General features: G+C 45.3%; 2 protein-coding genes across 3 annotated transcripts in view; one reads left to right on the top strand and one right to left on the bottom strand.

Annotated features, from left to right (window-relative positions):
• The window catches only part of LOC134980318 (dnaJ homolog subfamily A member 1-like), a 234,993-nt gene that overhangs the window by 137,154 nt on the left and 69,906 nt on the right, over positions 1–27,933 (top strand). The window contains exon 2 of one of the 2 annotated variants that reach the window (XM_063947082.1): positions 7,003–7,110. The exons of the other annotated variant lie outside the window; for it this stretch is intronic. The gene's annotated coding sequence lies outside the window, so the exon portion shown is untranslated. The remainder of the gene's footprint in view (positions 1–7,002; positions 7,111–27,933) is intronic. 2 annotated transcript variants of the gene reach the window in all.
• The window catches only part of NES (nestin), a 33,697-nt gene continuing 10,986 nt past the window's right edge, over positions 5,223–27,933 (bottom strand). The window contains exons 3-4 of the mRNA XM_063947075.1: positions 18,881–18,954; positions 5,223–17,287 (exon numbers count right to left, since the gene is read on the bottom strand). Coding sequence (XP_063803145.1) covers positions 8,217–17,287; positions 18,881–18,954 — 9,145 coding nt within the window. The 3' untranslated portion in view covers positions 5,223–8,216. The remainder of the gene's footprint in view (positions 17,288–18,880; positions 18,955–27,933) is intronic.

Here is a 27,933-nt window from a genome sequence, read left to right as displayed (position 1 = left end):
TTATCCCTTACTTGGACGATCTCCTGATAAGGGCATAGTCCAGGGAACAGTTGGAGGTAGGAGTAGCACTATCTCGGATACTGCTACAACAGCACGGGTGGATTCTAAATATTCCAAAATCGCAGCTGATCCCGACGACACGTCTGCTGTGCCTAGGGATGATTCTGGACACAGTCCAGAAAAAGGTGTTTCTCCCGAAAGAGAAAGCCAGGGAGTTATCCGAGCTAGTCAGGAACCTCCTAAAAACAGTGCATCATTGCACAAGGGTCCTGGTAGAAAATGGTGGCTTCCTACGAAGCAATTCCATTCGGCAGATTTCACGCAAGAACTTTTCAGTGGGATCTGCTGGACAAATGGTCCGGATCGCATCTTCAGATGCATCAGCGGATAACCCTATATCCAAGGACAAGGGTGTCTCTCCTGTGGTGGTTATAGAGTGCTCATCTTCTAGAGGGCCGCAGATTCGGCATTCAGGATCGGATGCTGGTGACCACGGAGCCCAGCCCGAGAGGCTGGGGAGCAGTCACACAAGGAAAAAATTTCCAGGGAGTGTGATCAAGTCTGGAGACTTTTCTCCACATAAATATACTGGAGCTAAGGGTAAATTTATAATGCTCTAAGCTTAGCAAGACCTCTGCTTCAAGGTCAGCCGGTATTGATCCAGTGGGAAAAACATCACGGCAGTCGCCCACGTAAACAGACAGGGCGACACAAGAAGCAGGAGGGCAATGGCAAAAACTGCAAGGACTTTTCGCTGGGCGGAAAATCATGTGATAGCACTGTCAGCAGTGTTTCATCCCGGGAATGGAAACTGGGAAGCAGACTTCCTCAGCAGGCACGACCTCCACCCGGGAGAGTGGAAACTTCATCGGGAAGTTTTTTCCACATGATTGTAAACCGTTGGGAAATACCAAAGGTGGACATGATGGCGTCCCGTCTGAACAAAAAACGGGACAGGTATTGCGCCAGGTCAAGAGACCCTCAGGCAATAGCTGTGGACGTTCTGGTAACACCGTGGGTGTACCAGTCGGTGTATGTGTTCCCTCCTCTGCTTCTCATACCTAAGGTGCTGAGAATTATAAGACGTAGAGGAGTAAGAACTATACTCATGGCTCCGGATTGGCCAAGAAGGACTTGGTACCCGGAACTTCAAGAGATGTTTACAGAGGTCTTATGGCCTCTGCCGCTAAGAAGGGACTTGCTTCAGCAAGTACCATGTCTGTTCCAAGACTTACCGCAGCTGCGTTTGTTGGCATGGCGGTGGAACGCCGGATCCTAAGGGAAAAAGGCATTCCGGAAGAGGTCATTCCTACCCTGGTCAAAGCCAGAAAGGAGGTGACCGCACAACATTATCACCACATGTGGCGAAAATATGTTGCGTGGTGTGAGGCCAGGAAGGCCCCACAAAGAAATTTCAACTCGGTCGATTCCTGCATTTCCTGCAAACAGGAGTGTCTATGGGCCTCAAATTGGGGTCCATTAAGGTTCAAATTTCGGCCCTGTCAATTTTCTTCCAGAAAGAATTGGCTTCAGTTCCTGAAGTCCAGAACTTTGTCAAGGGAGTATTGCATATACAACCCTCTTTTGTGCCTCCAGTGGCACTGTGGGATCTCAACGTAGTTCTGGGATTCTTCAAATCACATTGGTTTAAAACCAGTCAAATCTGTGGATTTGAAGCATCTCACATGAAAAGTGACCATGTTCTTGGCCCTGGCCTGGACCAGGCGAGTGTCAAATTGGTGTTTTTTTTCTCAAAAAAGCCCATATTTGTTTGTCCATTCGGACAGGGCAGAGCTGCGGACTCGTCCCCAGTTCTCTCCCTAAGGTGGTGTCAGTGTTTCACCTGAACCAGCTTATTGTGGTGCCTTGCACCTACTAGGGACTTGGAGGACTCCAAGTTGCTAGATGTTGTCAGGGCCCTGAAAATATAGGTTCCAGGACGGCTGGAGTCAGGAAAACTGACTTGCTGTTATCCTGTATGCACCCAACAAACTGGGTGCTCTTGCTTTTAAGCAGACTATTGCTAGTTGGATGTGTAATACAATTCAGCTTGCACATTCTGTGGCAGGCCTGCCACAGCCAAAATATGTAAATGCCCATTCCACAAGGAAGGTGGGCTCATCTTGGGCGGCTGCCCGAGGGGTCTCGGCGTTACAACTTTGCCGAGCAGCTACTTGGTCAGGGGCAAACACGTTTGTAAAATCCTACAAATTTGATACCCTGGCTAAGGAGGACCTGGAGTTCTCTCATTCGGTGCTGCAGAGTCATCCGCACTCTCCCGCCCGTTTGGGAGCTTTGGTATAATCCCCATGGTCCTTTCAGGAACCCCAGCATCCACTAGGACGATAGAGAAAATAAGAATTTACTTACCGATAATTCTATTTCTCGGAGTCCGTAGTGGATGCTGGGCGCCCATCCCAAGTGCGGATTATCTGCAATACTTGTACATAGTTACAAAAATCGGGTTATTATTGTTGTGAGCCATCTTTTCAGAGGCTCCGCTGTTATCATACTGTTAACTGGGTTTAGATCACAAGTTGTACGGTGTGATTGGTGTGGCTGGTATGAGTCTTACCCGGGATTCAAAATTCCTCCCTTATTGTGTACGCTCGTCCGGGCACAGTACCTAACTGGCTTGGAGGAGGGTCATAGGGGGAGGAGCCAGTGCACACCACCTGATCGGAAAGCTTTACTTTTGTGCCCTGTCTCCTGCGGAGCCGCTATTCCCCATGGTCCTTTCAGGAACCCCAGCATCCACTACGGACTCCGAGAAATAGAATTATCGGTAAGTAAATTCTTATTTTCTGCGGATCATGTAGACAGCCACAAGGAAACAGCGCATAAGAAGCTTTGTAGCATCATTATGTTTATGTAATGATAAAAGATTACCAGGCCGGGATGATGGGAAAATGTGGTGGTGCAGAAATGTGCTTCTTCTCTTGGCCACGACTAGGACTCGTATAAAGGTCAACAGTGGGTAAAGTCAACAGGGGTGAAAAAGTTGACATGACAATGGTCGACACAAGTGTTGACATTTTTGTGGGTGCCGTTTTGTAAGTTTCATCATGTATGACCACAATCAGTGGAAAGGTGTAACCTCCAAAAAACAAAACTTGGGTTGACCATTCATGTGTTGACCATTGTCATGTCAAACTTTTGAACCTGTCGACCGTAATGCATGTCGACCTTTCATATATAGATTTGTTGTACCTGTTGACCTAATAGATGTTGACTTTATAGTGGCAACCTACTGACTGTCAACCAATCATCCGGAAACCCCAGGTCACATATGCTGCAGTGCCCCTACGCTGGTGATGCTGCTGTGTGTGAGGGGCCCCAGTGTATCGTGGCCCCTGGGTGACTGCTCTACTTTACCTCTCTTCAAGCTTTTATACATATGCCCAAATATCTGTTATTCTGTATGTATTTATAACGGCACAGTACCACTTCTCTCGTACTATGATTACTCATTATTTGTTGTTCTTTCCGTATTTAGAACTGCACAGAGGGCCTAATTCAGACCTGATCGCTAGGCTGCGTTTTTGTACAGCCTGCGATCAGGTCTGAACTGCGCATGCGTATGCATCGCAATGCGCAGGCGCGTCAGTCCACAGCGGCGGGGCTCGGTGGGCAGCGATGGGATGGTGCGAGAAAAGCAATCGCACGAGCGATCGCAAGGTGACTGACAGGAAGAGACCGTTTGTGGGTGGCAACTGACCGTTTTTAAGGAGTGCCCGGAGAAACGCAGGAGGGACCAGGCGCTTGAAGGGAGGGTTTCTGACGTCAGCTGCGGCCCCGATCATCGCACAGGAAGAGTAAGTCCTGTGCAGACTGCACACACTACTGTTGATGCAGCTCTCCTGCACATGCGATCGCACCCCTGCATAGCGATTTCCCCCTCCTGATCACAGCAGTGCAAAAAACGCACCCTAGCAATCAGGTCTGAATTAGGCCCAGTGCCACTTCTCTCATAGACTATGCTGGATGCAACTCCCAATATATGTTGTTGTCCATGTATTGATTACCGCACAGTACCACTTCTATTGTAATATTTGCTGGATGTAACTCCCAGTGGGGGTAATTCCAAGTTGATCGCAGCAGGAAATTTTTTAGCAGTTGGGCAAAACCATGTGCACTGCAGGGGGAGCAGATATAACATGTGCAGAGAAAGTTAGATTTGGGTGGGTTATTTTGTTTCTGTGCAGGGTAAATACTGGCTGCTTTATTTTTACACTGCAAATTAGATTGCAGATTGCAGATTGCAATCTAGATTGCACACCCCACCCAAATCTAACTCTCTCTGCACATGTTATATCTGCCCCCCCCCCTGCAGTGCACATGGTTTTGCCCAACTGCTAAAAAAAAATCCTGATGCGATCAACTTGGAATAACCCTAAGTATCTGTAGTTTGTATGATTTTATGTTTGGGGTATTAAGTTGGAGGTCCATGGTAGAGGTTTTACAGCCTAATTCCCTGAATACGTTTTGGAGAGCTATCCACCTTCCCCTAACTTTGTCATTGGTGTCACTATGTACCCCGATTGCTGCTTCTTTTCAGTTGCTTACAACAGTCTACCATCTTGATCCACAATAGGCCACTTCCGAGAGACTGTAATATGTTGGGGCATTTATGGTACTTGCGACAGATTACCCTTCTGTCCTCATAATAATCCAATCCGCCGCCACCAAGGTTTTTTGCCGAGTGGCCAGGCAAACGGCCACAAATGGTAGGAACCCTGGAGTGGGAGGATATGTAACCACACCTTCCGCAATGCTGCAATCACGCCCCTCCCCCCCCCTTCAATTCCTCTATCTTACCCGTAGTGCACATGCTTCTATAGATACATACACAATGAGGGAAATAGCTGCTCCACAAACACCTGGGCCCAACCGGAGCCTTTTTTTTTACATTTTCACTATGCAAATAGTAATCTCCATTTTCACATAGACCCACAACACTAGGGGGGAGAGTTATCAAAGCTTGGAGAGGGATACAGCCAATCAGCACCTGTCATGTTACAGTTTGAGTGTTTGAAAAATGACAGTTAGGAGCTGATTGGTTGGCACTTTATCTCGGTCTACTTTATCTCTCTCCAAGTTTTGATAAATCTCCCCCTAAGTTCCCTGTTTCCCTTTCTCTGTTCTCTCTCTTCCTGACAACTGATGCAGGATTCCCAGGACACACATTGCACACGCAGGTAAATAACATGAAAACACCAGACTTATTAAATATTAACTATTTTTTTTATTGATCATAAAGAAGCCACATGGCTACATGGTTCTCAATGTACATTCCATGTAAGACCCGTCTGACAGTGTCTCAGACATACAATGCTAAGTAGACATGGCACAATCATTCGTGTAGTGGGTGCAGTATCTGTGACAGACTTACACATACAGGTTGAGTATCCCTTATCCAAAATGCTTGGGACCAGAGGTATTTTGGATATCGGATTTTTCCGTAGTTTGGAATAATTGCATACCATAATGAGATATCATGGTAATGGGACCTAAATCTGAGCACAGAATGCATTTATGTTTTATATGCACCTTATACACACAGCCTGAAGGCAATTTTAGACAATATTTTTTATAACTTTGTGCATTAAACAAAGTGTGTGTACATTCACACAATTCATTTATGTTTCATATACACCTTATACACACAGCCTGAAGGTCATTTAATACAATATTTTTAATAACTTTGTGTATTAAACAAAGTTTGTGTACATTGAGCCATCAGAAAACAATAGTTTCACTATCTCACTCTCGCTCAAAAAAGTCCGTATTTCGGAATATTCCGTATTTCGGATATTTGGATATGGGATACTCAACCTGTACCACGTTAGGCACAAGAGCGGTGGATACATTCGGAAGAACGTCTATAAAATAGACAAGACACAAGCTGTAGCCGATAGCAACCAAACAGGTAGTTTAGCCACAGTAGGCTACTAGGAGAGCTGATTTCTGATTGGCTAACAACTGCACATTGTTGGCCTTAACACTAAATTGTTATAAAATCCACAATATAGTTTTTGGGTGGTGCAGGGAGATATTAAATGAGCAAGATAGAAATGCTTGTAGTTTTGAACAGGGGCAATTTGCTGACGAAGCCTGATTCTTATTTGGAAGTAAAGCAAAAAAACAAAAACATACAGGCAACTGTGCACCCGGACAAAACCATGTTGCAATGCTGGTGGGGCGGATGTAACGTGCAGAGAGAGAGAGGTAGATTTGGCTGATGTGTGTCCAAGCAGCAAATTGAAATTGTAGTGTTCAAATAAAGCTAACATCTGTGGGCTACATGCAAAAGCAGCCAGTATTTACCGTGCACGAAAAAATATAAATGTTTGTGCTTCCCTTTCATGGCAACATGGGGGGCATATGTAATAGGTTCCGAATATGCAATAGGTGCGGGTTGTTGCCCAATATTGGATAATCATTGGCAAGGCAAAACCATGCCTTGTCAACGAATGCCGCTTTAAAAAAACCTCAGAGATCGTCCAGCATCACGCATCTCCGGCAAACTCGGACCTTATTACATATGCCTCATGGTTTGTTCCAGATACCAAGTTGCTTGCTTTTTTTTTTTTTTTTTGCTTTACTCCCAAATCAGAATCAGATCCTTATTCAGATCATAATCAGCAATTATAGCACTGAAGTCAGTTTTACTCAATCCCTAGCATAAACTTGTTATTCATTTCTGGTTCCTGTGATATATATAGGTATGGGTTGTTCTTGAAACTGGAGGTAGTCAAGCAGAGACCCCTCGCACCTTCCGTGGAACCATAAATTCCAGCAAGACATGCTGGGATTTGTGGTTCCACAACACATGAAGGGCCACAACTTCCCTACGACTGTTTTAAAGCAAATATAGAGAACCTGTACTTCTCCACACATTGTTGAAATTGATGCAATTTACTTAATATCACTAGATTTATCTTTGCCGTAGTGGCAGTAGCTGTTATAATATGTTATAGTGAATGAGCCTGTCTTTTGCAGTAGAAACCAAAAAGAGGACAAGAGGTAATATGTCAAGCAACCAAAAAGAAGACAGCCTTGCTTTGATGAGGGTCCTATGAAAAGAGGTCATCTACATTAACATTTCAGGTCTCTTCAGTCCTCATTTATATATTTGTTGATGCTAAAGCTTGAATATATCTCACCTATTGTAAAGTGACACTGTTCTTTTAAATAACATCAGGCAGCCATTTTATGAGATGAGACTGCAGTTCCACAATCCGCTAGACGCCAATAATATCACTTAATGAGTAATATTCATGAGTCACTGGCCCCTAGTGAATTCAGAGGTGCCAAGAGGGGGTTTGGGTAGAAAGTTCTTAGGTCTGGGCCATTTTGGGAGCATGGACCTGCCATTGATGTGAAGCCACACCCCTAAGATGGTGTGACTATGCTACCTTAAGCAGTACTACGTATCCCAACAAGGTGTGGCCATGCCCCCACACGGTTGGCCCAGAGTGAAGGTGTAGTCCGCAATTTGATTAATAGTGCTTGGTTCTACAAAATGGCTGCCTCCATCTCGTATGAGAGACATCTGCAGTTTAGTCAGGTATCTTGAGCTTAACCAACAATATTTTGTTATTTTTGTATCTTTAATATAATAAATTACAACAATATGAATTTAAATAATCTCAAAGCACAGACAAGTGATAAGAAAACGTGCACCGGTGATTGCTCATATATAATAGAGGTGATGTACCATGCAAAACAATGTAATAGTCTGGAAAAAAAAAATGCAATTATTAGTTGTCAGAATGAAGAGAGATAAGAATCTCAAGCTGGACCTCTCACCCTCTAAATTCAAATACATTGAAATAGTGGAGTTGAACATCCAATAAACCTTGTTTGATTCCTTGCCTATAGGACTCGCACAAGAGATTACATATGATAATATGCCATTCCATGCATACAGGTCTCTTTTGGTAATATGGCCTGGCCAAAACGTCAGCTAGCTACGTGTTGTGTGCCTGGTGCAGGCCTCTGAATTTCTGATCCAATGAGTTAGGTGGACCCCTAAAATGTTCCAGCTCCCCTCGTGCCTGTACAAAACTGCTGGCACAGATCTTAGGGCATTCACTTTGGACTTGGGCCTGTCACTGTTCATTTCCCCATAATCGGAGCAAACACCCATTGTTGTCATCACTTTCAAATAAATAATGTTTTTGCCATTTTACAAACAGCGTCATTTAGTCCAGTTAGTTGTCTGATGACCACAAATCTTCTTTTTCCTGGTTTAAACACAACAATGTCTCACTGGCCTCCTGGTTCTTGTTGGTATCTATCATAATATCTTCAACGACCAGCGAAGACTTTATTTGAGATTGATCGCTAAATTCATTATCACTAAGATATGGGTTTATTGCTTTCTTGGTATAATTCATTTTATTAGCAGCAGGCTCATCATATTCAACGGCAGCATAGGCTTCTTTTTTAATTTCAATGCCTTCATCTAATCGACTAGGCTCCCCATGGTCTGGAGTTTCAGGCACAGACTGGAAGATACCCTCAATCTTTCCTTTTGACATTGCAAATTTAATCTCAGGGTTTTCTAGAATATCCTGAGCATGTTCATTGGCAGTGTCACCTTCCCACGTCACAATAGTCTTCCGTTCAGAAATGACTATTTCACTGTGCTGCTTTTTGGAATGGCCATTGAACAGATGGTCTTCTAAGTCGAGTGTGGCCTGTACAATGGTATGCTTGTGTAGTCCGTTCACTGTGTTAGTATCTATCTGATGTGCTGCTGTGCATTCTGATACAGCCTTGCCTTCCTGAAATGCTCCTCTCTCAAAAGCACTGTACGAGTCAAGTGAAGAATCGCTACTTTCACCGGTAGTGTCTTTATCATCATCTGATGTCGGGGGTTCAGAAGGACTCGAACTGGGAACTAGTTCAGGAGTTGACGACGTTTCACCTCCGTATGTATCTTCAAAAATCTGCTCAACTTTACCACCATTGTAATCTTCCTCTGTAATTTTGTCTATTTCGTCTTCCGGCTCAGGAACGTCGCGGACAGTGGTCACATTTGGTGAGATGTCATCTGAAGAACCTTCACTTTCTGAAATTATATTTTCTACTTCTACATTTCCTTGGGGATTGTCCACACTTATTTTGTATTGTATTTCAGACTGTTCACTAAGGGTGATGTGTACACCTGGTCTGATATTATAATCTTTTACTTCGTGAAAAGGATCAATAGCGGTTTCTTTCTCCATACGAACATCTGTAAATTCTAAATCACCTTCCTTGCTTTCATTCTGGTGAGAGTCTTCAATATGAACTTTATTGCTATGTTCAATTCTATTAGTGTCACTATCCAACTCTGTTTCCTGTTGTAAGTCAGTTTGGTTCTTAATTAGGCTGTCTTTTTCTGCTGAATCTGCATTTCCTCCTGAAAAATTTATATCTTGATTCAGTGCTACAGTTGTATCTTCGGCTACAGGTGTTATGTCAGCATCTGCATGTAATTCTGTCTCACGATGTTCAGGTGGATAAACCAGTTCAGTGTCTTCTGTTAAACATGTCTTTTCATTTGCAGCTTCATCTACAGTTAAACAATGTTCAAATTGTGATGTCAACTGCAACTGGTTTTCTGCCAACTTCTCAAGTTTCTCTGTGAGGTCAGATGATGGTATCGTGTCCAGTAGAGTTTGCTCTGACTGGTTGTCTTTGCTGTCTTTGAATTCATTCTGCAGTGAGTACATTGAGACCTCTTCTTGTGAATTCATGGATTCTTCAGATTCAGAGTTTTCATTTTCCAGCGTGCTGACTGCTAGATCTTCATGCTGCTTTTCCTGCTTAAGAGCTGACGTATCATCATCCAGTGCTTCAGATGAGTTCCCAGCTAAGAAATCTGGCTCCTGTTTTTGTTTCTCAAACTTATCGGCATCCTCTTTCTCCAGCTGAACTTTAGGTATTTCAGCTTCTTGTTCTTTATATTCTAGTTCAATATTACATACTTCATCTTCTTTACTTACAGAGGATTGCTCATTTTCTCCTGTGGCTAGTTGTGATGTCTGTGACTCTAAACTGCTGTCTAACACCTGGTCATCCTGCTCATTTTCTGCTCTGTACTCGGGAACGTGTGGATCTGCAACATCTTCAGGTTGTCCTGATGCTGGTATTATGTCATTGTCTGCTAATTCATCAAATTCATCATCAAGGTTAGGCAATGGTGTTGTATCCGGAAGAGTTTGCTCCAACTGATAATCTTTACTGATTTCAAAATCCTCACTCTTCTCGGAACATACTGAGATATCTTGAGAACACAATGATTCATCAGATATAGAAGGTTGATCTGTCAGATTACTGACTGCTTGGATGTCTTCAATCTCCTCCTGATGTCCAGTGGGGCTTAAAACATCTAATATCCCAGGGGGGATCTCGTGTGAAAGTTCCTGTGAATTTGCACTCGTTCCAATCTGAACTATAGACTCTTCCACCCTTTCTTCATTATTTTCATAGTCAACATCCTTTATTTGGTACACTTTGTCTACATTAGCGGGTTCTTGCTGTTCTGCTGGGAAGTTCTGATGTATTTTTTCATTCTTAGCATTTTCTGTATCAATATCTTCCAGTTTTCGTTCTTTCTCTTCAAGTATTTTGTCCTCAGAAATTGTCTCTTCAACAATTATATTATTGTGCTTATTGTCACAATTATCCAGGTTGGAATTTTCACTTAATTCTGCTTTCTCCTCACACAGCTCATCACTATGCTGTTGTGGTGTCAGTTCAGTTTCTCCATCAATATCACTTGCAAATCGAAGATTGTTTTGAATGATACTCAACAAGACCATACTATTGTTCTCAACACCAGACTCTTTTCGGACTGTTTGGTTGATCTCGTCCTTCTCATTGGATACAGTGTATTCTTTTGCTGTGAAAAGTGCTTCGGAAATCTCTTCACCATCTCCTTTTCCTCTGTCTGATTGGTTGTCTTCTTTATCCTGCTGAGAGCTTATTTTGGTTTCAGTATCACTGTGATGGTCATTGTCAGATACTGGCTCACAAACGTTCACATTATAACTATATGGTTCCACCTCTGTCTCATTTTCTGGTAGCTGACTATCCTGTATTGCGTGTGTTTCTGTAGATTCATTGTCTTCAACAAGAGAATCATTTTGAACTGATTGCTTGGCCTCCTCCACTATTTCATAATTCTCTTGACTTAATTCTGTTTCTACACAGGATTGGTTTAAAGGTACATTTTCTTTTTCCTGCAGAGAACTTATTTTGGCTTCTGTAGCACTGTGATAAGTATTGTCAGGCACTGGTTCATGGTCTTCCAAATGATGGCTGACCAGTTCCACCTCTGTCTCATTCTCTGGTAGCTGACTGTCCTGCGCTACATTTGTTTGTGTAGATTCATTGTCTTCGACTCTCTCAGAATCATTTCCAACTAATTGCTTTATCACTTCATTCTCCTCAGATGCAGAGTTTTCTTCTGTTGTGAGCATTACTTGATCCCCCTGTACTTTTTCTCCACCTGTTTGGCTTAAATCATAACTTTCCTGCGGAAAGCTAACTGCTGCCACTGTATCTCTCAGATGGTTATTGACAACTTTTGGCACCTGGTCAATGTTATCCACATTATTGGCTTCCAGTTCATCCTCTGTGTTCCTGATAGTATCACCAAGATGCTCATTTTCGGGCACTGGTTCAGGGTTTTCCACATTATGGCTGACCAGGTCCACCTCTGTCTCATTCTCTGGTAACTGGATGTCCTGTGCTGCATATATTTGTGTGGATTCATTGTCTTCAACAACATCAGAATAATTTCCAACTGATTGCTGGATTACTTCAGTATACACAGGCGCAGAATATTCTTCTGTTGTGAGGACTACTTGATCCTCCTGTTCTTTCTCTCCACCTGTTTGGCTTACATCTTTACTTTCCAGCAGAAAGCTAACTGTGGCCTCTGTATCTCTCAGATGGTCATTGTCAAGTTTTGACATGTTGTCAGCATTATCCACATTATTGGCTTCCAGTTCCTCTGTGTTGCTGTCAGTGTGTGCTTCAGAATCATCGTGAATGATTGGTTCAGACTCATTAAGTTGACTGTCAGTTTCTTTGTTATCACTTCTAATAAGACTTTCCTCTGCCTCATGTCCTAGTAACTGACCTTGGGATTCTATGCTTGTCAACAGCTCTTCTTCAGAAACACACTGCTCAATGTCATAATCTTTTTGAAGTGATTGCTTGGCCTCCTTCGCTGTTTTGGAACTTTCTTGACTTGGTTCTTTTTCTTCACCTAATTGGTTTAAATGTTCATCTTCAGTTTCCTGCTGAGAACTTATTTTGGCTTCTGTATCACTGAGATGGTCATTGTTGGGCAGTGGTTCACGGACATCTACATTATGACCATATGGTTCCACCTCTGTCTCATTCTCTGGTGACTGACTATCCTGTGCTGCATGTGTTTCTGCAGCTTCATTGTCTTCTACAACATCAGAATCATTTTGAACTGATTGCTTGATCACTTCATTCTCAGATGCAGAATATTCTTCCTTTGTGAGAGCTACTTGCTCCTTCTCTTCTTTTTCTTCATCTATTTGGCTTAAATCTTCACTTTCCTGCAGAAAGCTAACTGTGGCCTCTGCTTCATGTCCTAGTAACTGACTTTGAGATTCTGTGCTTGTCAACAAGGACCTATCTTCTTCAGCAACACACTGCTCAATATCATAGTCTTTCTGAAATGATTGCTTGGCCTCCTCCACGACTTCAAAGCTCTCTTCAATTATTTCTGTTTCTCCTCCTAATTGGTTTAATTGTTCATTTTCATTTTCCTGCTGGGAACATATTTTGGGTTCTGTGTCACATACGATTGGTTCAGGGTCTTTGAAGGTTTGTCTATCTGGTTCCACCTCTGTCTCATTCTCTGCTAATTGGTTATCCTGTGCTGCATGTATTTGTGTAGATTCATTGTCTTCTACAACATCAGAATAATTTCCACCTAATTGATTGATCACTTCATTCTCCTCAGATGCAGAGTATTCTTCTGTTGTGAGGACTACTTGATCCTCCTCTTCTTTTTCTCCACCTCTTTGGCTTAAATCTTCACTTTCATGCAGAAAGCTAACTGTGGCCTCTGTGTCTCTGAGATGTTCATTCACAACTTCTGCCACCTGGTCAGTGTTATCTACATTACGGCTTTCCAGTTCCTCTTCTGTGTTCCTATCAATGCACACTTCAGAATCATCTTGAATGATTGGTTCAGGCTGACTGTCGGTTTCTGTGTTATCACTTCTAATAAGACTTTCCTCTGCCTCATGTCCTAACAATTGACTTTGAGATTCTGTGCTTGCCAACAAGGACTTATCGTCTTTAGCAATACACTGCTCAATATCATAGTCTTTCTGAACTGATGGCGTGGCCTCCTTTACTATTTCAAACCTCTCTTGAATTATTTCTGTTTCTCCTCCTAATTGGTTTAAATGTTTATCTTTTTCTGGCTGAGAGCTTATTTTGGTTTCTGTATCACCAAGATGCTCATTATTGGTCACTGGTTCGGGGACTTCCACAATATGGCTGACCAGTTCCACCTCTGTCTCATTCTCTGGTGACTGACTATCCTGTGCTGCATGTGTTTGTGTAGATTCATCAGAATCATTTCCAACTGATTGCTTGATCACTTCATTATCCTCAGGTACAGAGTTTTCTTCTGTTATGAGGACTACTTGATCCTTTTCTTCTCCACCTGTTTGGCTTAAATCTTCACTTTCCTGCAGATCGCTAGCTGTGACCTCTGTGTCTCTCAGATGGTCATTTACAACTTCTGCCACCTGGTCAGCATTATGCACATTATGGCTTTCCAGTTCCTCCTCTGTGTTTCTATCAGTGCACGCTTCAGAATCATACTGAATTATTGTTTCAGGCTCATTAAGCTGACTGTCATTTTCTGTGCCATCACTTCTAATAAGTCTTTCATCTGCTTCATGTCCTAGTAATTGACTTTCAGATTCTGTAATTGTCAACAAGGACCTATCATCTTCAGCAACATACTGCTCAGTATCACTTCCTATAAGATTTCCTTCAACATCATTCTCTGTGAACTGGCTTTCTTCTACTTTGCTTGTTGGTGTGGACTCACCTTCAGGTTGCTCAGCATCCGATTCAAGTGTGCTTTGGGATGATTGTATGATTACCTCATTGTCAATTGATTTGCTGTATTCAATTAGAGAATCTACTGTGGAAACAACTTCATTATTTTCTTTACTTATTTCTTCTCCAGCCTGTGACTGAGAACTATCTTGGTCAATCAGACCTTTGTTATCTTCTTCACCAAGTAATTGTCTAGAATCCTCTTCTAAATTACCTAACTGATGAACACATTGCTCCTTGTGAAATGATTGAGCTGTGATGTAAGTTTCTTCTGTATTACCAAATGGCAAAGGAACCTGGTCATCCCCTTCTAACTGTTTATCTCCCTCGGCTTCAGTCACATCTAGACTCCTATGTTCACCTTCTGGCATCTTACTACACAGGTCAGAGATTAACTCAACACTTTGATGCTCTGCATCAATCAGATCAATTTCATTTTGTAATTCATGGTTAGCCTGTAACCTGTCTTCTCCTTTATCAGATATAGTGTTTTTATTAAATATAACCTCTTGTTTTTCATCTTGTTTCTCATCAAGTGATGGAGCATTGGTATCTTCATTAATCAGTTCCTCTCCACTGACTTCTGCATCATCAATCATATGACTCATTATTTTGTCTCCCGGCAGCTGGGATTCCTGCTCCTCGGCTAAACTGATATTGTCCAGTTCAGAATCTCTTTGCTTTGAACATTTCTCTTCTTCCTCTGTTAAATCTTGGTTATCTGGGAAATTCTCTGATAATTGGTAAATGTCCTGTTTAATAGCACTCGACAAATTGGCAATGTCTGTAACATCCAGTGTTTGGATTTCTTGGTCTTCCTCAATAGCATTTCCACCATTACCATTTATATTTCGACTCTCTTCTGTGTTTGCCAAAGCCACATTTTCTAGGTCTTTCTTGCTTGAGTGCTGAGTACCTTCCACCTTTTCGGATCGCTGGTTATTTTCTTGCTGAATATCTTTCAGCTGAACAATGTCTTCTTCATTGCCATAGTATTGCATGGCTTGGTCATTAACATTGAACACTTTGGTAATTTCCTCTGTGATGATGATTATGTCATTTCCCTGTTGCGCATCGGAAACCTGAGTATTCTTTTCTAGGCCATTGAATTCATTTGCCTGTTCTTCCTGGCTTGCAGTCTGGATGTTCTTAAAGTTCTCAGATACTTGGTTATTTTCCTGATAGACACCATTCAACTGGTTGACAATCTCTTGGTCATCATTTGCTTGGTTGGATTTTTCACTAGACTCATGATTGATTCTCTCTGTATCACTTATATTGTCTCTCTCCTGCTCTTCTTCAGGGACTCTGCTCTCCTGTTCTTTGCTATTCAACTCAAAGTTCTTCTGATCCTCTTGATCTTCAGTTTGAATATGCATTTCAATGTCTGGTAGTTGGCTACTATCCTGCTGAGCACCTAATAGGTGACACTGTTGTCCCACAGTCACTTCTTCCTCTAGAAGATGTTTTTCAGATTCCACATGTTTCAAGATGGCATCTACTTGATCTTCATTATTTAACTCATGATCATCCTCTGCTTTCTGATTTTCTTTATCAATGAATTGGTTATCTTCCTTTTCAACACTTAAACAATGAACTTCCTGGTATATTGTGACTTCTTCTGAAAGCTGAGCTTCATCCTCCTCAGGCTTTAAGTTATCAGTGGGATGTTCTGCATCAGAAAGCTCAAAACATTTATCCAGCTGTGGGGTCTCTTGTTTACCATCAGTCCACTGGTCAACCGCATGTTTGATATCAAATGACTGAAGACCATCAGAAATATCTTCATCTTTTGTGGAGGGTTGTCTAACATTCTCAAGATCACTAAGTTCCAGGTTAACATCCTCTGTATCTGCCTCAGCATGCTCAATCTTTTGTTGCGTGTCCCTCAGTTTCTGTTGGTCTTGGCTTTCTCTTATAATGTCTTCTGCATTATCAAATAACTGGTTACTGGTTTCCTTTAAAGCACTTAGCCCACTAAAATGCTGACACAATGTCACTTCCTCTTGAAGGTCACTTTCAGTTTCAACCTGTTTTAAAAGGTAAGTATTCTGTTCAGCAACACTTATATCAACATCATCATCATTGATTTGCAAAGGTTCTTCATTATTTGGCCATAGATTTATGGTCTCTTTACTATTACTTAAAGAGCCAACAATGTGTTCAGTATCAAAGGATGCTGTATCATTGACGTCATCTTTGCAACTGGCAAGTCCATGGTCTGAAACACAATCAGAGGGGAACAGTTTTGGTTCTTCTGTTTCAACTGAAGATGTTTTTTCTTGTTCCTTTATCTGTGACGAAGCCAGAGAGTCATCTGCGTTTGTTGTAATTGGCTCTTTAAAATTCTGGACCTCTCCAGGTCCTTCAATATTTCCATTAATTGTTAATTCCACTATTTCTTGTTTTTCAAAATAACCTTTCTGACAAACGTCAATTTCTCTAAGAGTCTCATGTTTTTCATTGAAATGTCCTGCAAGTACACTCTCAAAGCCTTCACATGGACTGTCAATGACAGTTTGTGGGACATCTAGCCTGCTCTTATCTTTGTGAGGTGTCTCATTGAATTGGGTATCATGGTCTTTGTTTTGGACCTGCAGAGAATTCTGTTGACCCTCCGCCACAAAATCGTAGATAACCTGGTTGTGTTTTTCAATAGTTTTCAAAGAAGACTCCAGAAGGTCTGTTGTATACTGAGTGCTCTCAACACCACCCAGAAATTCTGTTTCCTTTAACTTTGTGTCTATTGTGTGGTTGATATTTCTGTTTGGAACAGTATAGTCTTTTGTGTCATTCTTTACAGTCTCTTCGGTAACAGCTTTCGATGAATCCCGAGTACATGAGTGAGAAATGGTTTCTACTTTACTTTTCCTAAAAACGTCTCCAGTTGAAGCACAACTCTCTAAATTGCTTTCAACAGTAGGTAATGGAGTAGCTGCCTTAGCAGATGAGGCTTTGGCGTATTTTAGGCTTTGAGACTGAAGCACGGAGCTTACTTTCTGGAACTCTTTGGTTACAGGGCTGGCTCTGCTTGAAAATGAGGTATTTTTCACGTTTAGGTAGCGATTTGGGGTTGACGTCTCTGCACTCTGTTTGCTGCCATAGAGTCTATAGTCCCTATTTTCGGCCTGTCTTTTTCTGAGTTCCTTCCGCTCCAGCACCGAATCTAATATGTGAGATATAAAACAAACACTAATCAGGAAAGAGCAATTTCTCCAGCTATAGCACATATAAATGTACAATGACTTAGGGGAAGAGCTGTACTTCCCAAGGATACACAAGTGGAGGCCTGATTCAGTGACATACTCTAATCCCACGCAGCTGCAAATTTGTACAAAGCTGATGCGCAAACAATATGCTAATGCAGCAGCCGACAGAAACAGCATTGAGACGCCCACTGGTGTCATTGCAGCTGTCCGCAGCTGCATACACACAAGCAGCATTGGAGGCAGATCATGAAAACAAGCCCTCCAACTGAGTCTATGGTCACTCACAATGGCCGGAAGATCTAAGACACCATCACCAGTTTATCTGCATACGGGATTGCGGTGTCAGTCTGAGACTTGCCCTGAAATCAGTTGTGACACAAGGGCTAGAACCGGCCCTGGTGATTTCACCAGACATCTAACCTGAGGGTAACTCAGATGTCCCATGTTCACACAGAGGGATCCGATGCTGGGTCTCCGGGCACAGCAGCGGATCAGACAAGCCGGTCCTGGGCATCTATATACTTTAGAGGTCTCCTGCGGTTTGAGCATAATTTAGTTCAGACTCTGCATACAAAGTCACAGTAGCTGTGCTGCAGCATCCACCTCCGAAGCAGCGCCTGACCACAAAGACACAGTAGCTGTGCTACAGCATCCACCTCCGAAGCAGCGCCTGACCACAAAGACATAGTAGCTGTGCTACGGCATCCACCTCCGAAGCAGCGCCTGACCACAAAGACACAGTAGCTGTGCTACAGCATCCACCTCCGAAGCAGCGCCTGACCACAAAGACATAGTAGCTGTGCTACGGCATCCACCTCCGAAGCAGCGCCTGACCACAAAGACACAGTAGCTGTGCTACGGCATCCACCTCCGAAGCAGCGCCTGACCACAAAGACACAGTAGCTGTGCTGCAGCATCCACCTCCGAAGCAGCGCCTGACCACAAAGACATAGTAGCTGTGCTACGGCATCCACCTCCGAAGCAGCGCCTGACCACATAGACACAGTAGCTGTGCTACAGCATCCACCTCCGAAGCAGCGCCTGACCACATAGACACAGTAGCTGTGCTGCAGCATCCACCTCCGAAGCAGCGCCTGACCACAAAGACACAGTAGCTGTGCTACGGCATCCACCTCCGAAGCAGCGCCTGACCACAAAGACACAGTAGCTGTGCTACGGCATCCACCTCCGAAGCAGCGCCTGACCACATAGACACAGTAGCTGTGCTACAGCATCCACCTCCGAAGCAGCGCCTGACCACAAAGACACAGTAGCTGTGCTACAGCATCCACCTCCGAAGCAGCGCCTGACCACAAAGACACAGTAGCTGTGCTACAGCATCCACCTCCGAAGCAGCGCCTGACCACAAAGACAAACTGAGGGGTTTATGGGCACAGGACCCCTACAATTAAGCTATAAAACAGATTTGTTGCCTTATTGAAAATGAGAATGGACGAAATCTTGGGCAGCTATAAATCTGCATCCTCCCGCCTATCACAGATTAACATGCAAGTATTCTGTGTCTCTGCAGAACCACAGGAGAAACTTACCGTTAAAGGCCGAAGACACTTTATAATCCACACTTGGTGAGTATATTCTTGTACTCTCCGCTTCTAACAGGGATCTGCAAGGAAGACAAAAGAATAGAATTTATATATTACCTATAAGGTTCAAATACAATAAAGCCTTTGCAAATACATAAAAAAGCTTAGCATATAGGGGCAGCTTCAGAGGTGTCTGCTATCTGCTCCTCTGTACACAGTAGCACCACCGGTGGTTCTACACGGTCCACCATCAGTGCACCATCACCTCTCCCATTGATGCTTCCACCTGCCTATGGCATATGCTGTGTCTCCATCTGTGGAAGTGACTCTGCATCTGGGGGCCTAATTCAGACCTGATCGCACCGCTGCGGATTTGCAGAGGTTTGCGATCGGATAGTCGCCGCCCAGACAGAGTGAAAATCCGCCCCGTGCAAGTCTGCGTACGCCGTGCAAAAATCTGTGCAAATGCCAGTCAGCTGCAAATCCGTTCCTACTCACTCACCATCATGTGGCATTTTGGTTGCGCTCCCTTCAGGCCACCTCCCAGACACAGCCTAGGAATGCCCATCGCTCTGCCTCACCATTTCCCATGGCAGTGGCACCGTACACAACAGGGCACACGTACGTCAGTGTAACGCATGCACTATAGGGGATTACAGAATATTTTGTGCCTGCGTTCTGGCAAATAATCGCTCAGCTTCAAAACGTCTGCAGTTCAAAGTTTCTCTGACAACTGTCACAAACATTGAAGTTATTCGGCGGGATACCAGCCAGTCTTGCCCGTTTTTTTTAAAGGGGCAAACACTTATAAGGCAAAACCATGCCTTGTAAGTGATCCTGCACCTCCAGCGGTCTCAGATTCCATTACATCCCACCGCTTGTGTGACTGATGATGGAGAATCTGCAGTAATAACTATAGACGTCAGGCTTGTTTTAAATGTCCCTCCTCCTTCCCACAATGCTCTATGCACCAGCTCCATAACACACAATGGCTGGCCACTGGAGGGTTAACTATTAATGGTCTTCATCGATAGTGCCATTGGTCTTTAAAATTGATACTATGAAACCATCGGTGAAGAACCACTGATGGTTGTCCTTATTACACACAGTATAACATTGTAAACTGCTTTCACTTTCAGCACTTAGGGGGAGATTTACAAAGCAGTGAAAAGAGTGGAGACGCGAGCCAATTAAGAAGTTGCCCATGGCAACCAAGCAGCTGATATGTATAAATTTATAAAATGCTACCTCAAAGCTAATTGGTTGCCATGGGCAACTTCTCCACTCTTTCCACTGCTTCATACATCTCCCTCTTATTTCTTTATTCTACATAATGTCCTCATTCCTCAGTCACAGTTCTGTAGAATAACTTTATTACCTCCAATATATTTCCTTGATTTATTATTGCAAACATTAATAAAATACAGTGTTAGTTTTATGTAATAAAGTGTCTGATTTGGACGGTAACCACACAGATGTTGCGTCTCTTTCTGCGCATGTGTCCCGATCGTCAGTGTACGGAGATGAGGCACAGAATCGGACGCACGTTCTGAGAACTGTAATGTTACAGGTAAGAGGTAAAAGGAGGGTGGCGAAGCCTGCGCGGGGGCCTGATGAGCAGGTGATGCGTCTAAATACACATTGTGATGGAAATCCACTGGCTTAAGACATTGCAAATGCGCAACTCGGAAAATCGGAAGCGGAATCAGCGTGGAATCGCACAAGAGCAGCTGCAAGCCCTGTCTGCAACCATCCCGGAATCAGGCCCTATTATGCTAAAATACTGCTTTCTGGAAGTACATTCTATTATTGCGTAACTATGGCTTTAGGTAGCAATGACTTGATACTAGGATGAGGAGGAATACATGCTATTTACCGACGGGCGGGATGCCGGCTGGCAAGTTCTATTCTCACTCTGTCGTGGACACCCACGAGTGGGCGTAGCCCAGTGCGCTGGGATTCCGGCTGTTGACATTGGGGGTCATTCCGAGTTGATCGCTCGCTAGCTGCTTTTAGCAGCATTGCACACGCTAAGCCGCCGCCCTCTGGGAGTGTATCTTCGCTTAGCAGAATTGCGAACGAAAGATTAGCAGAATTGCGAATAGAAAATTCTTAGCAGTTTCTGAGTAGCTCCAGACTTACTCCTACACTGTGATCAGCTCAGCCCGTTTCGTTCCTGGTTTGACGTCACAAACACACCCAGCGTTCGGCCAGCCACTCCCCCGTTTCTCCAGACACTCCCGCGTTTTTCCCTGACACGCCTGCGTTTTTCCGCACACTCCCAGAAAACGGTCAGTTTCCGCCCAGAAACACCCACTTCCTGTCAATTACACTCCTATCACTTCAAATTCTTTGTTTGGACGTGAGTAAATCTACTAAGTTTTGTGCTAAAATACTTAGCGCATGCGCACTGCGTACCATGCACATGCGCATTTTCACCTTAATCGTTCCGTTGCGAAAATCGGCAACGAGCGAACAACTCGGAATGACCCCCATTGTCGGCGCTCTGGATTCCAACATCGGTATCCTGACCGCCGGGATCCCGACAGCCGGCAAATTGATTGCATCCCGATGAGGAGACAGGATACTAATTCTCAAATAGGAAACCTAGGTACATACCTATTCACGGGGGAAATAACTTGTATATTCTTGTTAATTGTATTTGTTTGTCTTTTTACTTCTTTTTTAAACGTGGAATTTAACACCCACCAACTACTGTATTATTACTAATGGCAACACTCATTTGTAAACATGATCACATGTTAATAACATTTGATTGGGTTGGGTATGAAATGCGGATGGTCGGGATCCCGACAGCAGGAATCTTGATGGTCCTTAGGCCGACGGATTCCCGTGAGTATTCTAACTCTAACCCACTTCTCCCGCAGCCTAACAAAAACCTTTCCGTTCAGCAGCCTAAATATAACCCCTTACCCCCAGTACCTAACCCTAACCATCCTCTTCCACAGCCTAAACCTAATCCCTTACCCCCAATGCCTAACCCTAACCATCCTCTTCCGCAGCCTAAACCTAATCCCTTACCCCCAGTGCCTAACCCTAACCATCCTCTTCCGCAGCCTAAACCTAATCCCTTACCCCCAGTGCCTAACCCTAACCATCCTCTTCCACAGCCTAAACCTAATCCCTTACTCGCAGTGCCTAACCCTAACCATCCTCTTCCGCAGCCTAAACCTAATCCCTTACCCCCAGTGCCTAATCCTAACCATCCTCTTCCGCAGCCTAAACCTAATCCCTTACCCCCAGTGCCTAACCCTAACCATCCTCTTCCGCAGCCTAAACCTAACCCCTTACCCCCAGTGCCTAACTCTAACCATCCTCTTCCAGCAACCTAAACCTAATCCCTTACCCCCAGTGCCTAACCCTAACCATCCTCTTCCGCAGCCTAAACCTAATCCCTTACCCCCAATGCCTAACCCTAACCATCCTCTTCCAGCAACCTAAACCTAATCCCTTACCCCCAGTGCCTAACCCTAACCATCCTCTTCTAGCAACCTAAACCTAATCCCTTACCCCTAGTGCCTAACCCTAACCATCCTCTTCCACAGCCTAAACCTAATCCCTTACCCCCAGTACCTAACCCTAACCATCCTCTTCAGCAGCCTAAATATAACCCCTTACCCCCAGTGCCTAGCCCTAACCATCCTCTTCTGCAGCCTAAACCTAATCCCTTACCCCCAATGCCTAACCCTAACCATCCTCTTCCGCAGACTAAACCTAATCCCTTACCCCCAATGCCTAACCCTAACCATCCTCTTCCGCAGCCTAAACCTAACCCCTTACCCCCAGTGCCTAACCCTAACCATCCTCTTCCGCAGACTAAACCTAATCCCTTACCCCCAATGCCTAACCCTAACCATCCTCTTCCACAGACTAAACCTAATCCCTTACCCCAATGCCTAACCCTAACCATCCTCTTCCGCAGACTAAACCTAATCCCTTACCCCCAGTGCCTAGCCCTAACCATCCTCTTCCGCAGCCTAAACCTAATCCTTTACCCCCAGTGCCTAACCCCAACCATCCTCTTCCACAGCCTAAACCTAATCCCCCAGTGCCTAACCCTAACCATCCTCTTCCGCAGCCTAAACCTAATCCCTTACCCCCAGTGCCTAACCCTAACCATCCTCTTCCGCAGCCTAAATCTAATCCCTTACCCCCAGTGCCTAGCCCTAACCATCCTCTTCCGCAGCCTAAACCTAATCCCTTACCCCCAGTGCCTAACCCCAACCATCCTCTTCCACAGCCTAAACCTAATCCCCCAGTGCCTAACCCTAACCATCCTCTTCCGCAGCCTAAACCTAATCCCTTACCCCCAGTGCCTAACCCTAACCATCCTCTTCCGCAGCCTAAATCTAATCCCTTACCCCCAGTACCTAACCCTAACCATCCTCTTCCGCAGCCTAAATCTAATCCCTTACCCCCAGTACCTAACCCTAACCATCCTCTTCTGCAGCCTAAACCTAATCCCTTACCCCCAGTGCCTAACCCTAACCATCCTCTTCCGCAGCCTAAACCTAATCCCTTACCCCCAATGCCTAACCCTAACCATCCTCTTCCGCAGCCTAAACCTAATCCCTTACCCCCAGTGCCTAACCCTAACCATCCTCTTCCGCAGCCTAAATCTAATCCCTTACCCCCAGTACCTAACCCTAACCATCCTCTTCCAGCAACCTAAACCTAATCCCTTACCCCCAGTGCCTAACCCTAACCATCCTCTTCCGCAGCCTAAACCTAATCCCTTACCCCCAGTGCCTAACCCTAACCATCCTCTTCCGCAGCCTAAGCCTAATCCCTTACCCCCAGTGCCTAACCCTAACCATCCTCTTCAGCAGCCTAAACCTAATCCCTTACCCCCAGTGCCTAACCCTAACCATCCTCTTCCGCAGCCTAAACCTAATCCCTTACCCCCCAATGCCTAAACCTAACCATCCTCTTCGCAGTCTAAACCTGACCCTAACACTGGGGCAGATGTTTTAAGCCTGGAGAAGTGATAAAGCAGTGATAAGTGCAAGGTGATAACGCATCCAATCAGCTCCTGTCAATTTACATATTGGAGCTAATTGGCTGGTGCGTTATCACCTTGCACTTATCACTGCTTTATCACTTCGGGCTTAATACATGACCCTTATACTCACCATCGGGATACGTCAGCATTGTGACCATCAGGATACTGACCGTCGGAGTCCTGGCTGCCGGGATCCTGACTACATGCCCATTCTATTATTGACTGACCTCTTAACTCTTTGGTGTATATCCTGTGCAGTGGTGGCTGCAGTAGCGGATCTTGCCACGAGCAAGCAGGACTTTTTCCTGGGGCGCCGCCTTTCCGGAGGGTGCCGCTCCATGGCAAGATCCGCTACTGTGCCCCCCCCCCCCCCCCCCCCCCGCTGTGTCCCCCGATGGTCCCCCGCTGTGAAGGGAACTAGACGCTACCCGTCTATTTTCCCTTCGTGGAGAGGACCTTTGCTGTGCGGTGCGTGATGACGTCATCGCGCACCGCACAGCATTGTGGGACTGACACAGACACTAGGGGTCATAATTGACCTCTAGTGTCTATCTCTACCATAGATCCGAGGAGAGGAGCGACGCCGGCGGAGGTCTGCACAGGTCAGGAATCAGGAGCGGGGATAGAAAGTATTATTTTATTTTTTGTGTGTAAGCGGCGCTACTCCTACAGGGGGCACAAATGGGGGCACAACTCTACAGGGGGCGTAACTGACCACGCCCAATGTATGGCTGCTAACCTGTTGGACAAGGGGGGCCACCTGTGTTGCCCCCCGGATACAGTCAGAATTCTGAGCTTCCAGAGTCACGGCACATGCCTGGTCCAGTATTTCAGACTCTAGCCCAATAATATTAGTTTGACAAGTACAAACTAAGCAAAACGCTAGACGAATTTTGTTTGTTTTACTGTTGAAGGTTTAATGCCCCCAGTATACGGCCGTGCGGCCCCCTTGAGACACCTTATACACAATAGACAATGATAATAATGTTGCAAGTACCAAGTTGACTATTCCAAGTTTTGTACCCATGAGCGACATAACTTGGAGGAGAGCTCCTGCCGGTCCTTGACACATCTACTTATCCCTTTCACTCTCTTCTGGGTCTTTTCCACTAGATTTATTCCAATGACATAATGGAATAACTCAGGAGCGAGATCTCTAGCTGCAGCCCCAATGATCAGTATTATGATGCTAATGAGGTCCCAGCTTTTGTCTGCAGCCATCTGGGAGGCCAGAATCAAACACTCTGCAAGGAGACACAGGCTAGAGGTTCGTTGTCGAGAGCAAATTCCCATGGATAAAATGGGATGCAGAATAGAGGGAGCTTATAGATATTGTATATTATTACGAATGCTTTTTTTTAGGGGGGGTGGAGGGGGTTGGGGGTCAGTGGGAAACAAAGCCTCTTAGGCCCAATTATTCCTATATAATTTGCCAAACTACAGATCGGTCTGATCCTCCACTTACACTGAGCTGTACAAGGACACGGTGTATGTCTCTTACATTTTTTTACATTGTGATGACCCCCCCTGGGGATCTCTCTATGGATCTATTGTGGAACCGACAAAGCAAGGACTGGGCTCCGCCGCACACAATCCGGATTCTCGGCATGACTGTTCCGCCTCAACAAATCGCAATGTGACATTAATTCAGCCTTTAGCTCGTACACTTATGTACTGTACACTCCAGTGGGAGCAGGCAGGCCCTGCTGAATGCTAGATGGGAGAGAACCCATTCAGGTCAGTAATGTATGCTGCAGTGTAACAGGGCGGCAGTGCGCCCTCTGCTGGCCCCGCCCCCTGAGTGTATGACATCATAACGCTACACCTAGACTTGGGGTACCTGCAGAGAGGCCCCATGCAGAGTTGAACGCAAGTCACCGTTATTACTCTGGCATTGTGTGCACAGTACTAAGGTGGTTATTCGGACCTGGACGAAGCCGCACGTTCACACACAGCGGCCGCATCCAGGTGGTCTGCGCACACGCACCGTCCGGTGTGCACGTGCGCGACCTTATACATTGTGGCCGCATCCAGGAAGGATGCGGCCGCAATGAGATTGACAGCATTGGGCGTGGGCATCGCCGTGGTGTTCCGAACGGGGTGGGCAAGGACCGTTTTTTGGGGCAGCTGCGTGACATCACACAGCGCCTCCAGGGGTCAACCTTAGTTACGATGCCTCTGCAATGTAATTAGGGACACATCGGGAGGCGGCCTCAGACATTCTGGGGGGCCTTGCCATATGCTGAGCAGCCCCCACCATGTGAGGAGATAAAAGCAGATCTGGCTGCGTATACAGCGCTCTGCGTTCATCTCTGAGTAATGTCCTGAATGCAGATTTTCATCCGTGTTGTGGCAGCTGGACCGTCCCTATCAGTGTATATGGTATCAAGCCGTCATCATCATCATTGTGTGCTTTTGCACCAACCAATTCCTTGAAAACAGCCATATTTATGCATATGCACTGATCTACATGGCCTGCACTTCCCGCGACATACTCCTGGTGAGTCTGTTTGGGAGGCCATACAGTCCACTAGCCAATGGGAGCTGGTTGACACCAGAATCTGGTGGGCCGGCAGATAGTCAGCTAGCCAATGGGAGCTGTTTGGCACCAGAGTCTGGTGGGCCGGTAGATGGTCAGCTAGCCAATGGGAGCTGATTGGCACCAGAGTCTAGAGGGCGGGCAGATAGTCAGCTAGCCAATGGAGCTGGTTGGCACCAGAGTCTGGTGGGCGCTCAGATAGTCAGCTAGCCAATGGAAGCTGGCTGTCACCAGAGTCTGGTGGGCGGGCAGATAGTCAGCTAGCCAATGGGAGCTGGTTGGCACCAGAGTCTGGTGGGCGGGCTGACCCACCATCGCTGTGGTACTCCAGACTGGTCTTGCTTTTCCCGTAGCTCGTTGGCTCCCGGCAGTGTTTGGGTGTGCAGTTGCCTTTGTCTAGCTCCCCTTTTTAGTACTGGACTATCGCAGTCACCCCTGGCTGTTACTAAGATTAAGGTCTGGGCCACACACAGCAGCCAAGTGGGTCCCGTTCAACGGGACCCGCTTGGCCGCAAGAAGACTGCACATGGGCGCCTATGCAGGCGCCCACACATGTGCGGCAGTCCCGCCGCCACCGGCTCCGACCACAGCATGCTGTGGTTGGGCCAGGTGACAGGACGTGTGTCACTGGCCGGATCTTGTTCTGTGGAATCCTGCAGAACAGGATCCGTGTGCACACAAACCCCCTCTCCTTGGGCACTATATGTGGCCCAACACTAAGAGTATGTGGCCCTTTTGAAGGTGAGAGGGCCACCCATGTGGTCTCTGAAGTGCTATCAGTCTACCTTTCCCTGGTCTGATGGCAGTTACTGTATATGACACTGTAGATGTGTTTAGTGAATAAATGATACAGCATTTAAACACATAATTTTCAAAGGTGGCACACTGTTAGGGTCTCCTGCTCTGTGCTGCCACGTCGTCATGGCAACCGGGAGACAAGTGCTAGCGGAGTAACCTGAGCGTAGCTGATACTCCGGTTCGGGTCTTTTGCTGTGCAGTGGTTACAGGCTCTGTGCACGGCAGGGGATCCGGTGCTGGTTTTTGTGCTCACAGTCTGTGAGGTCTGAGTGGGGCGTGGACAGCACCTGCTATATAAACCCTCTTCTCAGGTTAGGCAGATGCTGCTGAATCTTTGTTGGTTAGTCAGTTCCTGAAAGCTAGCTAGTACTGTGTAAACTTTGTATTTGTTTGTTGCTTACTGCAAATAGGCCTTGGGATTTGGTATTACACTCTGCCAATCCAGACCTAGCAGTAAGACTGGAGTCAGTCGTTTAACCTGCTGGGGTTCTTTTGCTACTCTGTGAACCTAGCAAGTTTGCGGCTGTATTCTCAGACTTGCCTGCCAAAATCCTTTCTCACTGTGCAAGGTGTTCAGGTGTCCGTTTAGTGGCAGTAAGCTGAACCAATGCACTGCAAGTGAGGACTAGGATTGTGGAGACTCTCCTTGTGTCTATTATTCCATCTCTGACCAAGGAGTTTACTGCCACACCCGTTGGT

Source organism: Pseudophryne corroboree, chromosome 12 (genome assembly GCF_028390025.1).
Source record: "Pseudophryne corroboree isolate aPseCor3 chromosome 12, aPseCor3.hap2, whole genome shotgun sequence".
NCBI classification, from domain to species: domain Eukaryota; kingdom Metazoa; phylum Chordata; class Amphibia; order Anura; family Myobatrachidae; genus Pseudophryne; species Pseudophryne corroboree.
The sequence above is the reverse complement of the archived record's forward strand: the minus strand, read 5'-3'. Positions and strand labels throughout refer to the sequence as shown.